The sequence below is a fragment of the Saccopteryx bilineata genome, chromosome 12, assembly GCF_036850765.1.
Source record: "Saccopteryx bilineata isolate mSacBil1 chromosome 12, mSacBil1_pri_phased_curated, whole genome shotgun sequence".
Taxonomy (NCBI): Eukaryota; Metazoa; Chordata; class Mammalia; order Chiroptera; family Emballonuridae; genus Saccopteryx; species Saccopteryx bilineata.
In genome coordinates this window covers 50,170,888-50,186,346 of record NC_089501.1, presented here as the reverse complement: position 1 = coordinate 50,186,346, position 15,459 = coordinate 50,170,888, and the positions used below count along the sequence as shown (strand labels likewise).

Sequence of the window (15,459 nt, the reverse complement as noted above, 5' to 3'; positions counted from 1 at the left end):
TTAATGGCCTAAAAATGAGCCTTTGAGAAATGAGAAAGCAGAATGTAGCTCTTGCACAGAAGTACTACTGCCTTCCTCATCTCTTACCCGTAAAAGTTCCTTCATAACAAATATCACTACACTGATAATCTCTGCACATTACAACACGTTATAGTCCTAAACAGCCACTTAACTTAGAGCATTTGTTTAATAGCTAAACTGTTAAGAAAGTACTAACAATCCCAGGGGATGTTCTGTAAGAGCCATTTCTGATTGATGACTCAGCAGACAGTAGAATGACAGGTTCCTGAGGCGGGCAGGAGACGGCTCCTGGTCCTACAGCTAACCTTCTTTAGACAGGGGTTCAGGCAGAAATCGGCAGATCTCAAAACATTTACTATTATAAATATCTTTTGATATATTTATGACTGAACAAAAGAATTATTCCATCATTTGCAGAGCACTCTGCAATGAGGCAAAGCCTCTCTAGGTTACAAGAATAGAAAACATGACGACATCTCTGTTTCTCAGCAAGCTTACAAATAAGTAATATAATTTCTAAGAGTCACAAATAGTGCTAAAAGAATTGGAAAGAAGCAAAGGGGAGAAAACAATGACTGCTGAAGGACACGGTATCTGAGCTGAACTCGGAGGGCTGGGCAGCCTTCTGAAACCCGGAGGAGGCACTCTGACACTCCAGGAAGAGGGCGGAGACCCAGAGACCAGGTGGGCAGCCTTCTGAAACCCGGAGGAGGCACTCTGACACTCCAGGAAGAGGGCGGAGACCCAGAGACCAGGTGGGCAGCCTTCTGAAACACGGAGGAGGCACTCTGACACTCCAGGAAGAGGGCGGAGACCCAGAGACCAGGTGGGCAGCCTTCTGAAACACGGAGGAGGCACTCTGACACTCTGGGAAGAGAGTGGAGACCCAGAGACCGGGTGGGCAGCCTTCTGAGAGCCAGAGGAGGCACTCTGACACTCCAGGAAGAGGGCGGAGACCCAGAGACCGGGTGGGCAGCCTTCCGAAACCCGGAGGAGGCCCTCTGACACTCCAGGAAGAGGGCGGGGACCCAGAGACCGGGTGGGCAGCCTTCTGAGAGCCAGAGGAGGCACTCTGACATCCCAGGAAGAGGGCGGAGACCCAGAGACCGGGTGGGCAGCCTTCTGAGAGCCAGAGGAGGCACTCTGACACTCCAGGAAGAGGGCGGAGACCCAGAGACTGGGTGGGCAGCCTTCTGAGAGCCAGAGGAGGCCCTCTGACACTCCAGGAAGAGGGCGGAGACCCAGAGACCGGGTGGGCAGCACGGGGCGTTCAGAGGACAGCCACTGGCTGGAGCCTAACACAGCAAGGATAAGGTCGGGAGGGGGCCACCTTGAGGAGTCACAGAAACGTAAGTGAGGTTGGAAAAGCGTCTAGTCCCAACTCCAATTCGGATGAATTTCTGACAGAATTTCCTACCATGCACTGTTCAGTGTCTGCCTGACCACTCTGATGGGACAGGGAGACCCCCCCCCCCACAGCTCTCCCCTTGCATGTAGAAATGATTCATAGTTTCAGGGGGCAATGGGGGAGCCCCTAAATGTGTTAGTGTAGAGGCAGCACTGTATAACTGTAATGAACAATTATAAGCCCCCTACTAAGTACTGAGTACTGTTCTGAATACTTCAGAACTATTTTTCATGTACTCTTTCCAACAATTCCATGAGGTTTCACTGGTGAGGAAACTGAGGCACTCAAAACCTATCAGTTGAAAAAATACCAAGAAATAACATTCTCTAATGTCCATTCATCCTAAAGGTGTAGACAGCAATAATATTCTGATATCCCACTTCTCAATTTTCTTGTTGTCACTCACTGGGGATAATTAACTAGCAAGAGCTGGAGGAGGCAGCATCACTTAAACTGATTGTATTTTCATTAAAATTAATGTAAAATTTCAGCATAGTTTTCTCAAATTATCCCACCACTGCAAGTTTTCCAGAAGCAATACAATAACGTACCACGTACCGAGCACAGGACTTGCAGTCCCTTTCCCGTGTTGCCTGGGCAAGGCGAGGGGCTCTAGCCAACAGCAGAAGTAACACGCCGAGGTCAGACTGTCCCCTGGCCCCACCAGGGCCCCGACACTGACTGCCTCAGCACAGGCCCCTTCTTGCCTCTCCACGCCCTCACTTGAAAGGGTATTTGCAACTTATGGGATTTGTGTTCAGATCATGCCAGGCTTTTAAAGGCAACTCTTGATGAATACCCTGACTTTTCTCTTCTAATCAACTTTATCAGCAGTCGTTAGCAGGTTCAACAAGCAAGTTCTTTGTTAATAGCCAGCAGAAACGCCACACAGACACTGAGGCGCGCACCTTGCTCTCAGGAAAGCTGGCACACTGAGCAGGGTGGAGACTCACCTGGCTGTTCCCGCTGGCAGCGGACGAAGGGGCCGGAGCTGCACCTGCCGAAAGGGAATCGAGGAAGGCTTGGTCAGCCACTGAGTTCCCACAAGAAAATGGATCTTTTCCATCACTGGGCAAAATCTGAATATTAGAAAGAATCACAATTGTTTTCATAGATTAGAGTTATTTCAGAGTTAGTTTCTGAGAGCAAGTAAGAATTGCCACATATTATGGAAAAGGGGTTTATATTCTTAAAAGGCCAGCAAGCCCAAGAACATCTATAACTATTTCTTTCTGTAAATATGCAGAATTCCAGAAAATGCAATTAATGCCATTTATCTTAGATTCTCTTATTTTTCTCATTCTTGTCAATTTTTAGAATCCTGACTGCACACTGCACAGAGCTAAACACGACATAAACACCAGACATGTGGCCTGAGTCCAGGAGCCCGTGGACCCCCTGAAACTGTATGGGAAAGACTGGGGGGGTGCAAGTGCACGTATTTCTGAGAAGGGCTACAGACTTCACCAGTTTCATCAAAGGGTTCAGAAATTCGCACCCCTACTCTCAGCAGCGCCCAGGTAAACACTTCACAGGGCACTGTCCCCTCTACTGGAGGAAACCGTAGGTCCTTTATTCTGGATCTCATAGGGCACCAGGCAACCTTAGTTTCTATTATCACAGATGAGAGGCAAGCTCACCATGTACCAGTAACCCACGGACAACCAGCAGGGGGCGCCAGGAGGTAGACTCACAAGGGGTTTGTCAGAGGAGTGGGTGTGTCCCAGGCAGGGAGCCTCATTCATTCAGGATGTTGTAACACTATCTCTGGTATCTATCATAACAGATCTTAAACCAGGCAATGATTCACAGAGGCTCATTCAAGACCCTTCTGTCTATGGGACTGGGAGAAGGAACTGAGAGGTATGTCCTAATTTAGCACAGGAAGAGGTAAGCTACTTAAAGAATGTCTATTTCAACTATATCAATCAATTCTACAATAAACAGTATTGTAGGCAGCAGCTATTACACAACACAAGCTATTACACAACATAAGCAAATGAAAAATAGGGATTTATATTCAGAATTAAACACTGCTATCCTTGGAAAGAACTTAACCTAAATATTTGAAGGCTCTCTTTGGAGCTTAAGTCTACAGATACTTTTTCTTAGTTATACTTCAATGTATTCTCCCTATTTTATATAATTAGCATGCACTAATTTTACAATGAAAAATTTTTTATTAAAAATACAGTTGCAGCCCTGGCCAGTTGGCTCAGTGGTAAAGCGTTGACCTAGCGTGTGGAAGTCCCGGGTTCAATTCCTGGTCAGCTAAATGGAACAATTTAGTAAACAATGAGTTGATGCTTCTCTCTCTCTCTCTCTCTCTCCCCCCACCTTCCTCTCTCTCTCAAATCAGTGAAAAAATTTAAAATTTTTTTTAAAGTCTTTTTTTATTATTACTTTAATGTTTCCTTTACTGACTTTTAGAGAGAGGAAGGGAGAGAGTGGGAGGGGACAGGAGCGTCTGTCCCTGCACATGCCCTGACAGGATCGGACCAGCAACCTCTGCTCTTCGGGATGATGTCCTAACCAGCTGAGTTACCCAGCCAGGCTTAAATCTCTAAAAGAATAAAAATAAAGCCGCTATCTTCCAGTCTGTCCCTTAGGTTGGTAATTAATAAAACGTTAGACAAAGACCAGGTTTAATTAATAAATGATAGTAAGTTCTTACTTCAACATAGTCTGTGGGAACAAGGCCTCGTTCTCCTTTGCTGTTTCTTCCTTCCAACCATCCTCCACCAACATCCTAAGAAAATTTTAAAAAGAAGAAGAAATAGAAAGACTATAGTTGAAAATTCATACAGCAATTTTACTTTTGGAATTGTCATACACAAAAAATAAGTAACATAGAGGTAACAGTTCAACATTTTAAGTTTTTTAAGCCTTCCTTCACTTCAGAAAATGTCATATAAAATCAAGAAATATCAAACTTCAACAATAAGTGACCACAAATGTGAAAACAGCCGAGCCACAGAACACCAGCAGTTTTGATTCCCTTCTCTGCACTGGTCGCTGGCGGAACACAGAAACACCCGGCAGCCAGGCCTGGCAGGAAGCAGAGCGCACCCACCCCTGAGGTCGTGCTGTCCTTCCCGAGCTCTGCAGCCACCTGGACGAGGGAGATGGTGGGGAGCTCAGCAGCGGCCTCGGGGCTCTGCGCGCTGCAGATCGCTTTCCCGGGAAAGAGCAGCTGAATACACAGAGGTGGCTGGATGGTGATCGGGACAAGGCCCAATCCGCCTGTCAGTGCAGCAAAGCCAGCCCACCCCAGCAGAGCACTGCCAGACATGCGCGTGAGCTAGTGAGTGAGCGAGCAAGCAAGTGAACAAGGACATGGGAGCCAATGGGCCAAGCCCGGTGCCAGGTAACTGTGCGCTGAGGAGTGAGCCGGGTCAGGAGAACCATCCAGCTGACTTGGAGATTCCTAGGCAATGACAAATGGTTGTTTGTTTAAGCCACTAAGCTTTGAGACTGCTTATTATTTAGGAAAAGCTAACTAACTGATCCATGGTTCCTTGGCTCTTCTGAACAATTCATGTTATAAACTAAACAATAAAGTACTCTATACCAGGATTCCTATTGTTCAATTTGTTGTCTCAGCAAAGTCTCACTTTTCCCCCTTAGAGTAGTAAGAGCTGTCTAAGTTCATCAATTGTGCCCTAATTTAGTTAATAATTACCTAAACCTAGATAAAACCTTCTTTTAAAGAAATCTCTTTAGACCACAACTTTGTCCATTTTTTTACAATAACAACTTAAAGACAATACTATTTCCCCCCAAAAATATAAAGAATACTTCCTTAAAAATTAGATGGGTAGATCCTGGCCAGTTGGCTCTGTGGTAGAGCATCGGCCCAGTTTGTGGAAGTGCCAGGTTTGATTCCCAGCCAGGGCACACAGGAGAGGCACCCATCTTCTTCTCCACCCTTCACTCTCTTTTCTCTCTATCTCTCTCATCCCCTCCCACAGCCAAGGCTCCATTGGAGCAAAGTTGGCCCCGGCACTGAGGATGGCTCCATGGCCTCTGCTAAGGTGCTAGAATGGCTCTGGCCACAACAGAGCAATGCCCCAGATGGGCAGAGCATCGCACCCTGGTGGGCATGCCGGGTGGATCCTGGTCAGGCGCATGCAGGAGTCTGTCTGACTGCCTCCCTGCTTCTAACTTTGGAAAAATACAAAAAAATAAAATAAATTAGATGGGGAGATAAAAGAATCTACATTTTTTCTATGATTAAAAATAAAATCCATTTACTTATATACACCTAGCATACTGCATAAAACTACATATTCTTTTTCTATCCAGTAATTCTTCTTTGTTACCAAGACATTAAAATAGGTTTTAAAAATCCTATGGGTAGGGGCCCTGGCCGGTTGGCTCAGCGGTAGAGCGTCGGCCTAGCGTGCGGAGGACCCGGGTTTGATTCCCGGCCAGGGCACACAGGAGAAGCGCCCATTTGCTTCTCCACCCCTCCGCTGCGCTTTCCTCTCTGTCTCTCTCTTCCCCTCCCGCAGCCAAGGCTCCATTGGAGCAAAGATGGCCCGGGCGCTGGGGATGGCTCTGTGGCCTCTGCCTCAGGCGCTAGAGTGGCTCTGGTCGCAACATGGCGACGCCCAGGATGGGCAGAGCATCGCCCCCTGGTGGGCAGAGCGTCGCCCCTGGTGGGCATGCCGGGTGGATCCCGGTCGGGCGCATGCGGGAGTCTGTCTGACTGTCTCTCCCTGTTTCCAGCTTCAGAAAAATGAAAAAAAAAGAAAAGAAAAAAAAAATCCTATGGGTAGTAAGAAAGCAGCATCCTTCTGGTCACCCCTGGTTCTCCGTCCCTGCTCCTCCCACTGTACACCCCCCCATGAACACACCTGCACCTCCCTCCTTTCCCCAAGGCCCTCTGGCCTTCCTGGCACCTCTACTCACGTGCTTCTGGTCAAAGATGTCCGGGAGCCAGCCTATCCCCAGCCCTCCCCTCCAACTCGGCATTTTCTTTTTAAACTGATGCCAAGCTACAAGTCAGGGTTGACTATTTACTATTCTTTAAATTAACATATCTAAAAGTAAACTCAATTAGCCTGACCTGTGGTGGCACAGTAGATAGAGCATCAACTTGGAATGTTGAGGTCCCAGGTTCAAAACCCTGAGGTCTCCCGGCTTGAGCACAGGCTCATCAGTTTGAGCATGGGGTCACTGACATGATTCCAAGGTCGCTGGCTTGAGCAAAGGGTCACTAGTTTGGCTGGAGCCCCCAGGTCAAGGCACGTACAAGAAGCAATCAATGAACAACTAAAACGATGCAACTACGAGCTGATGCCTCTCAGTCTCTCTCCTCCCTCTTCCTTTCTCTCTCAAAATCAATCAAAAAATAAAATAAAATATAAGGAAACTCATTTAATCTTTCTTCGTGACTTACATACATTAATAAATCCATCACTGTCTCAGGTGCAAAGCACAAAAGTCTCAGAGATCTCTGACTCTTTTCTTACCACAGTATCTAATCAGATACCAGACCTCTGGGTCTGACTCCCCAGAGCGGCCTATATCCACCCTCATTCAGCTCCTATTGCTACCACCCTGCGTCATGTCCCTGGACTCCAATTCATCTGCTACACCTCTACTAGACTTCCTTAAGTGCAGCTCTTACCATGTCACCTCCCTACAACAACACCAGCCTCAAAAACCCTTCCACGAATCCACTACTTAACAAATGAAGTTCACAGTCTGCGTATGGCCTGGCACATGAGTCCTGTGTGGCTTGGCTCTACGAGCCAGTTTTCTCAGCCCGTTTCCTACTGGTCCATACATATACCTGTGCTCCCAGGACTCTGGTGTACAGGACGTGTTCCCCGGCAGAGAAGAAAAAGCAGAGGCTGACAGGCCAAACGGATGGGGTTTGAATCCCTGTTTTGCTACTTACAAGCAGAGTGAACTTGGGCGGGTTATTTAACTCCTCAGTCTCATTACCCTCATTTGTAAAAAAGAAATTAAAAATACCAGCCTCATAGAATTCATGGGAAAATACATTAAAGAAAATATGCATAGCCCTTTGATAAACACTTGGCTCACGGGTGTCAGTGATGGTAGCTGAGACTTCTAAGACCAATGAATATTTTCTCATCTCGACACCTCTGACTTGGCCGGGATTCGGCTGGGAGTCCCTACTTCATTTCTATCCGATGGAACCCTACCCAGCTATTATCTTTGGGGGACTTAACTTTTTTCACTGTTTATAAAATATTCTTACTTCACCATCAGTACTTTGTAAACAATAGGAAAAAAATTTATGTGGGTTTAAATGATCAACTTATTAAAAATTAAATCTTAAAAATAAGTCCTTAAGGGACAATCTGACTTAAACACAAAAAATAGTCCTCTTACCGGATTTGTGATTGTAATGATTTCTCCTTCATTAACTGTCAGTTCATTATTTCCAGGTTCAGCAGCAAAATCATACATCACCCGAGCCTGCTGGGAGTGGAGAGGAAAAGAAGGGACAAATGTAAACTTAGTAAAAAGCAAACACCTTTAAGTTCACTTTGTAAACATGCTTTGTGAACAGACACTTCTTGACCGTGGCCGTGGCTGCTCTGGAGAAAGGGAGACAGGTTACCCCGGTGATTTACCAGCCCCCTCGTGAGGGAGAACGGCGCGCACCGTGGTGAGAGCCCCGTTCAGTTTTGGAAACAGGGAAGACTTCTGGTAGCTGCCCACACTCCACTTAGAGAGCGGCCCCCGCCCCCAAGTACTCGAAATACACCTATTTCTTCAAGGGGGGAAAAAAGGGGAAATTTTCCAGGGGGGTACGAAGAGGAAATACAGATACTGTTTGTTCTGGGAACCCTCACTCTCAGGGACCAGTGAGAGATACACACATCACACACAGACACACAAATGTGGAGACACGCATAAGAGTTCTATGTCTTTAGAATATTCCCTTGCCATTTAAATTCTCACTATTCTTTATCTAAACCCACTGGGATGAATTTTGATAATGCATTATCCCTAGCCAAGTAAATTCAGAAACCAATAAATATTTTAGACTCTTCTACAATACTACCCACTATCCAATGATTTATAGGGCTGTGCAGACTGGCCAGGTAACCTAAAGAGCTTTAATTTTCAAACTTTTTCCTGCAATGAGATCTTAATGTCACAGAAAACAGACTAAAGGGAAGCCATTCCGGCTGATGAGAAGTTACTCTTCCAGCCTCTTCCTTGGGACAATCCTTGGGGCACCAACCCAGAATGTGGATTACTCGAAATACCGCAACATGTGTTCCGAGAGACAGAATCACTGCTGTCATAAAATGTATTTTATATGTACTTTTGTGATATATAAACATATCTCTTTTTTTAACCATTCCACATTCCATATAAATGTCTTTCATGGACTATCTTATAGAAGAAAGTCCATCTTATAAATTGGGCCTCACATGTACCTAGAAACATATGGTTTATTTTAAGGCTAATTGTCCTAAGAGGCAAACTTCAGTTTGCCTGAAGGGCTAGTCAGACAGGATGAGTGGAAGTACGTCCACTTAACACACACTCCCTGAACACATCCACGTCCACGTCCACGTCCACGGGACGGAGCCAGGTGGGGCCCCTGTGCAACCGTGCTCCCCCCACTGTCACGCGCTTACTGGTGGCGGAAACCCCTGTCACGAGGATTAAGAATTCACAGTTTGTAATCAAATATAAGGAAAAATCCCAAACACTAATTTATTTTGAAATACATCCAAAATACGAAGAGGACTGATGGATGACTGTGATAAAGCAGGTATAATAAACACTCTCTAGAGAATCTAAGATGGTGGGTTTATGGTGGTCAATAAAAAATGAGTTGAACTTTTGTGCACATTTGAGAGTTTCATAACGAAAAGCAGGGAGGCCTCTCAGTCCCTCCTTCCTCGGCTAATGCAACCCCCTACTCAGTCTTCCTGAGCCCACCCCTACCTGATGCTTAGCACCTGACACGGACTTCTATATTTAATTCTGTTCTGGTGAGTTTCTCTTCCCTCAACCCCTTCTTTAACAAACTGGAACTCAGTGAAGATCAGGCCCCTTGTCCCTCACTCACTGCTGTCACCCAGTGCCTGCGACATTGCCAGAAACAGAGTAGAAAGCACATGTATCATGAACTCCATTCACACGGCTGCACAAAGAAAAGTAGCATCGGAAAGAAACAGACGCCCGTGTAGTATGTCGGGGAGGAAACGGCACCTGACCCGGGACTCCGTCTTCACAGCGCGGCTGGGAGGGGCTGTCAGGGACAGCCTGCGGGTGGAGGCTTCTGGGAGCGCGACCTTCCTCAGGTCGCTACAAAGGACAGCAGAACTGCGCCCAGGTGTTTTTCTCCTACAGATGTAAAAGGAACTAGAAGTCTGCTTGTCATGCTGTGGAATATTTTTAAGACCATGTCACACCAATCTCATCCCTTGTGCAGGGAGGCAGCTGTAGATGAACACGCGAGGCGGCGCGCAGGCCCTGCACTGTGAGGATGTCCCTGTCCCAGACACAGCCCACAGCCAGCAGGACAGCAGATGAATGTGCGAGGCGGCGCGCAGGCCCTGCACTGTGAGGACGTCCCCGTCCCACACACAGCTGGCAGGACAGCAGATAAATGCGCGAGGCGGGTGCCCAGGCCCTGCGCTGTGAGGATGTCCCCGTCCCAGACACAGCCGGCAGGACAGCAGGCTTCCTGGGGAGGTTCTGCTGGGCTGCATAGGCCCAAATGTTTTCTTATCGTTCCTTAAGAATCTCAGTTAACAATTTTTTAAAAACCAGCTACTCTAACTGATCCCAAGACAGAATGCCAGAGCCTTCTGTTTACCAAATGTACAACGTGGTCAAACAGAATGTCAGAAACAAAAAACCGGAAACTCTTCCACATTCAAATGTTACTGAGCATTTACTCGCGGAAAAGATGTAAGTTAACACACAGAAAGAAACCATGGCACAGAGAGAGAACAGACTGACAGCTGTCACATGGGAGGAGGGTGGGAGAGGGAGAAAGGGTGAAGGGATGAAGCAAAGAAAATTAAACCCACAGACACAGAGAACGTATGGTGATGACAAGAGAGAAAGGGGGACGGAGGGAGACCTGACTTGGGAAAATAATACCGTACATGGGCGATGTGTTATAGAACTGTACCTAAAACCTATATAATTTTATTAAACACTGTCACCCCAATTAATTCAACAAAAAATAAATTTAAAAAATATATATAAACATTGCAGGTTTATTTAAAATGCTGATCCAAGACTTTTTTTTAAAAAAATCTAGAGAAGTTTCTTAAAAATTAAAAATGAGAACAATTTTGGAGAACAAAAAGATTTAAAAATGAGCATAGCATGTCAACAGAAAAAACTGACCATCAGCCTAAAGGAGCAAGCCGCTCCTTTCTTTTTCCTTTTTCCCTTCCTTTATTCCCTCCCTCTATTCCAGGGGTCCTCAAACTTTTTACACAGGGGGCCAGTTCACTGTCCCTCAGACCATTGGAGGGCCAGACTATAAAAAAAACTATGAACAAATCCCTATGCACACTGCACATATCTTAAAGTAAAAAAACAAAACGGGAACAAATATAACATTTAAAATAAAGAACAAGTAAATTTAAATCAACAAACTGACCAGTATTTCAATGGGAACTATGCTCCTCTCACTGACCACCAATGAAAGAGTGCCCCTTCCGGAAGTGCGGTGGGGGCTGGATAAATGGCCTCAGGGGGCCGCATGTGGCCCGCGGGCCGTAGTTTGGGGACCCCTGCTCTATTCTATCCTTCCTTCCCCTCCCCTCCCTTCCCCTCCCCTCCCTTTTTAAAGAGCTTTACATTTTTTCAATTACAGTTGACATGCACTGTAATTTTGTATTAGTTTCAGGTTACAGCATAGCGGTTAGACAGTCAGAAACTTTACACAGCCCCCCCCCCCCGTATTTCCAGTGCCCACCTGGCACCATACACAGCTGTTACATTACTCCCTCTCTTCCCTGTGCTGTACTCGACACCCCTGCCACTGTTCTGTAAGTGCCCATTTCTAGTTCCTGCTCCTCACCTTTCCACCCAGCCCTCCACACTCCCCCCTCTGACATCCCCCAGTCTGCTCCAGTGCCTAGGAGTCTGTTTCCATTTTGTTTGTTTAGTTTGGAGGAGCAATTATTCTTACAAAGCTTCAAGTAAGGCTGGAAGCCTTCAGCACTGAGCAGCTCTGGACATTGTCCCCCATGACTACTCCTCTCTCCTATCTGCCTCTGGCTGCCACCTGCCTTCTTACTGTCTGTCCTCACCCTCCTTCCCCTCTTCCTCACCTCAGACAGTACCAAACCGGAAGAAGCTGACCTCGTCCCCAACTGCCAATCTGCCTAACTATTCTTTTTTTTTATTATTAATTTATTTATTCATTTTTAGAGAAGAAAGAGAGAGAGAGAGGAGAGAGAGAGAAGGGGGGAGGAGCTGGAAGCATCAACTCCCATATGTGCCTTGACCAGGCAAGCCCAGGGTTTCAAACCGGTGACCTCAGCATTTCCAGGTCGACGCTTAATCCACTGAGCCACCACAGGTCAGGCTGCCTAACTATTCTTGACGTGGCCTTTGAACTATAAAAGATTTTTTTTTCTACACTGCTTTCCCAGTGTTAGTTATACTTTTAAGAAATAATTTAAGTATTTTTAAGAGCTAAATGTCCACACAGTTCCTGATCAGTAGGTAACTTCAAAATATAGAACCATCTACTGAATTCACACTGTCAACCACAATTCATCTTTTCAATAGCAATTGCAAAAATTATGACAAGTTGAATGGCTAGTAGACAGTATTCTGACACATTAAGTTCCATTATCTACATACAGTAAATAAACATTAGCGGATTCAAAACTCTCCCAGTTGGCACTCTGGAACACAGTATGCCACCACACCACCTGTCTGATACGAGCAGGATGGACCCACCACCCTCTCAGCACACACTTCCTTTTGCCAGAAGAGAGAGGAACATAAAATTATTCATTCTTTTTGACCCAGGTTGTAAACTTCTATGTGGTCTGCCTACACCCCTTCCTTCTAGAAACTGTTCCTTCCTGACTCCAAGTGACTGGTGAGCAAACAGCCCAAAGAGGGATAACAGGAACTCATTCCCAGAGAGGGTGTGGGTGCCGGGGAGAGAGGACCTTTCTCTGTGAAAACGCGGCCGTGCTAAAACAGCTAAGGGAGAAAGAGGTCTGAAAAATGAAGTGGGGTGGGCTGTAGAGATGAATGACCAAGAGAAACAACAGCCTAATGAGACCACTTGAAGGACAGGCTGTTTGCTATTTCTCCCCATGGAGACTTTTCAGTTACATGAGCCAAAGTATCTCCTTTTGAGCTTTGTCTTGCAACCAAGACAGTTCAAGCTGATACAAACCAATAATTCCCAATGAAATGGTTTATTCAGAAACATTCTAAATTAAAGAAAAACAGTTCCTATTTTGCAAAAAACAGACAAAACAAAAACTATAACCTAAAATAAATAATAAAGAACTTATCAGTTCAAAACAGAAAAAAAAAACACAGGCCTTGGCCGGTTGGCTCAGCGGTAGAGCATCGGCCTGGCGTGCGAGGGACCCGGGTTCGATTCCTGGCCAGGGCACATAGGAGAAGCGCCCATTTGCTTCTCCACACCCCCCCACCCCACCCCCACCCCCGCTCCTTCCTCTCTGTCTCTCTCTTCCCCTCCTGCAGCCAAGGCTCCATTGGAGCAAAGATGGCCCGGGCGCTGGGGATGGCTCCTTGGCCTCTGCCCCAAGCACTAGAGTGCCTCTGGTCGCGGCAGAGTGACGCCCCGGAGGGACAGAGCATCGCCCCCTGGTGTGCAGAGCTTCGCCCCTGGTGGGCAGAGCATCGCCCCCTGGTGGGCAGAGCATCGCCCCTGGTGGGCGTGCCGGGTGGATCCCGGTCGGGTGCATGCGGGAGTCTGTCTGACCGTCTCTCCCCGTTTCCAGCTTCAGAAAAATACAAAAAAAAAAAAAAAAAAAAAAAAAACCCACACAAAAAAACTGGCAACAAAATATTCACAGAGGGATTAGAATGCAGAAGGCACGGCCCACACTTAAGCTCCTGCTTCTTTGGTTTCACATAAACCACAATTAAATCCTGGGACAGGGCAACAAATCTTCAGCAATGTATGTAGCTCTCCCATCTTTTAAACAGAAACTCTCAATTAAAAAGGAAGCAAGGCCCTGGCCAGTTGCTCAGTGGATAGAGTGTCAGCCCTGCATATGGATGTCCCGAGTTTGATTCCCCAGTCAGGGCACACAGGAGAAGTGCCCATCTGCTTCTCTCCCTTCCTTTCCCCCTTCTCTCTCCCCTCTCCTCCCAAAGCCAGTGGCTCGACTGGTCTGAGTGTCAGCCTCAGGTGCTAAAAATAGTTTGGCTGACTTGGTCCCAGACGGGGAGGTTGCCAATGGATCCTGGTTGGGGCACATGCAGGCACCTAGCTCACTGTCTTTCCTCTTCTCACTTAAAGAAATAAAAATAATAAAATAAAAGTAAAATATGCAAACCTTCAGAAAATCAAGGGACTGAAGGATTCCTTATTAAATGGACGCCCTTGAGAACTGAAGTTTAGGGTGCAGGTTATATTTCTATATAACGAATTGTCCTTTGTAAATGGCAGGCTTGTTTTACTTACACATACTCACTTGACTTTTTATAAAATCTTACATATTTAATGCTTTTCTGTTTCTCATCTTTACTTAACCATCAAGATCATGAGAAGAAACAGAACTTACGCTAACAGACCCTGAGAGGACTACTAATATAGCATTAATATAGGTAGATGTATTTGTCCATATTCTAAGTGGTTAAGGCTTAAATGATTTTCACTTTATAACAACCTGTGATTTCAAGAGCTGTTGTTAAATCCTAGCTTGTGCTTATTCAGCTGGTATTTTGAATCAAATGCAGAATCTGAAATATCCCTGTAAAATTTCATCGTCTTAGATTTAGCCCACTGCTCCTACCTACCAACAGTTTTCTGAATGCTGAAGCCAATGCCCAGTTATCCCCTATCCTTTCCTAAGTCATCAGAAAGCCTGATAAGCATGCTATCTATAGTTTCACCTGCTTCATTAGTAAACTGTTAAAATATGGTAGCCCTGAGGTCCAAGAATAGCTGCACAAGCTAAGAAACTCTTTCCAAGGGGACATGCATGTAATATCATGTTTTGAGTATGGTGCTCTTAAAATTTTCAAAGAAGAAAATAAAGTTAGTCTGTCCCTTAAATGTTCACAAGCAATGTGTTTAATAGTCTATTCAATAATCTAGTCAAGATGATAGAGTTTTGTTATTAAAATTTTGTTTTCTTCTTCTTTTCCAAGTGAGAGGAGGGGAGATAGAGAGACAGACTCCTGCATGTGCTCTGACCGGGATCCACCCGGCAACCCCCGTCTGGGGACAATGCTCTGCCCAACTGGGGCCATGCTCACAATGGAGCTATTTTTAGTGCTTGAGGCAGAGGCTCCACAAAGCCATCCTCAGTGTTGGGGGCCAGTGCACCAGAACTAATTGAGCCATAGCTGTGGGAAGAGAAGAGAGGGAGAGAGGGAGAGAGGGAGAAAAGGGGAAGGGGAAGGGGAAGGGGAAGTGGGATGGGGAGGGGGAAGGGGTGGGGGAGGGGAGGGGTGGAGAAGCAAATGGTCCTTTCTCTTGTGTGCCCTGCTGGGCCGATGCTCTACCACTAAGTCAACCAGCCAATTTGATTTTTTATGCAAAATTTTCAAAAACCACCAATGAAATGAATATGGTCTTTAAAAGTGTTTTTCCTAAAGTGGGTTTATATCTGGCATCCTGAAACATGATGCACTTAAAGGAAAGTTTTAAGTGCATCATGGTGGTTAATTTAGATGAATGAACAGTTTTGGAAATTTCCAAAGCACAAAGAAATATACATAGAAAGTCACTAAGTACAGAAATAGAAATTTCCAAGAAATATTTAGAATTATCTTAAATCTGAGGGTAACAAAGGGCAATATATAATCCCAAAGGGAAAAAGTTCAGAACACAA

The 15,459-nt window shown here is 45.8% G+C and overlaps 1 protein-coding gene across 3 annotated transcripts in view; it reads right to left on the bottom strand.

The window, feature by feature from the left end:
* The window catches only part of SNX9 (sorting nexin 9), a 92,929-nt gene that overhangs the window by 49,198 nt on the left and 28,272 nt on the right, over positions 1-15,459 (bottom strand). For 2 of the 3 annotated variants that reach the window (XM_066247910.1, XM_066247912.1), the window contains exons 2-4: positions 7,799-7,888; positions 4,104-4,178; positions 2,383-2,508 (exon numbers count right to left, since the gene is read on the bottom strand). In XM_066247910.1, coding sequence (XP_066104007.1) covers positions 2,383-2,508; positions 4,104-4,178; positions 7,799-7,888 — 291 coding nt within the window. The remainder of the gene's footprint in view (positions 1-2,382; positions 2,509-4,103; positions 4,179-7,798; positions 7,889-15,459) is intronic. The other variant, XM_066247911.1, reaches the window with a different exon arrangement.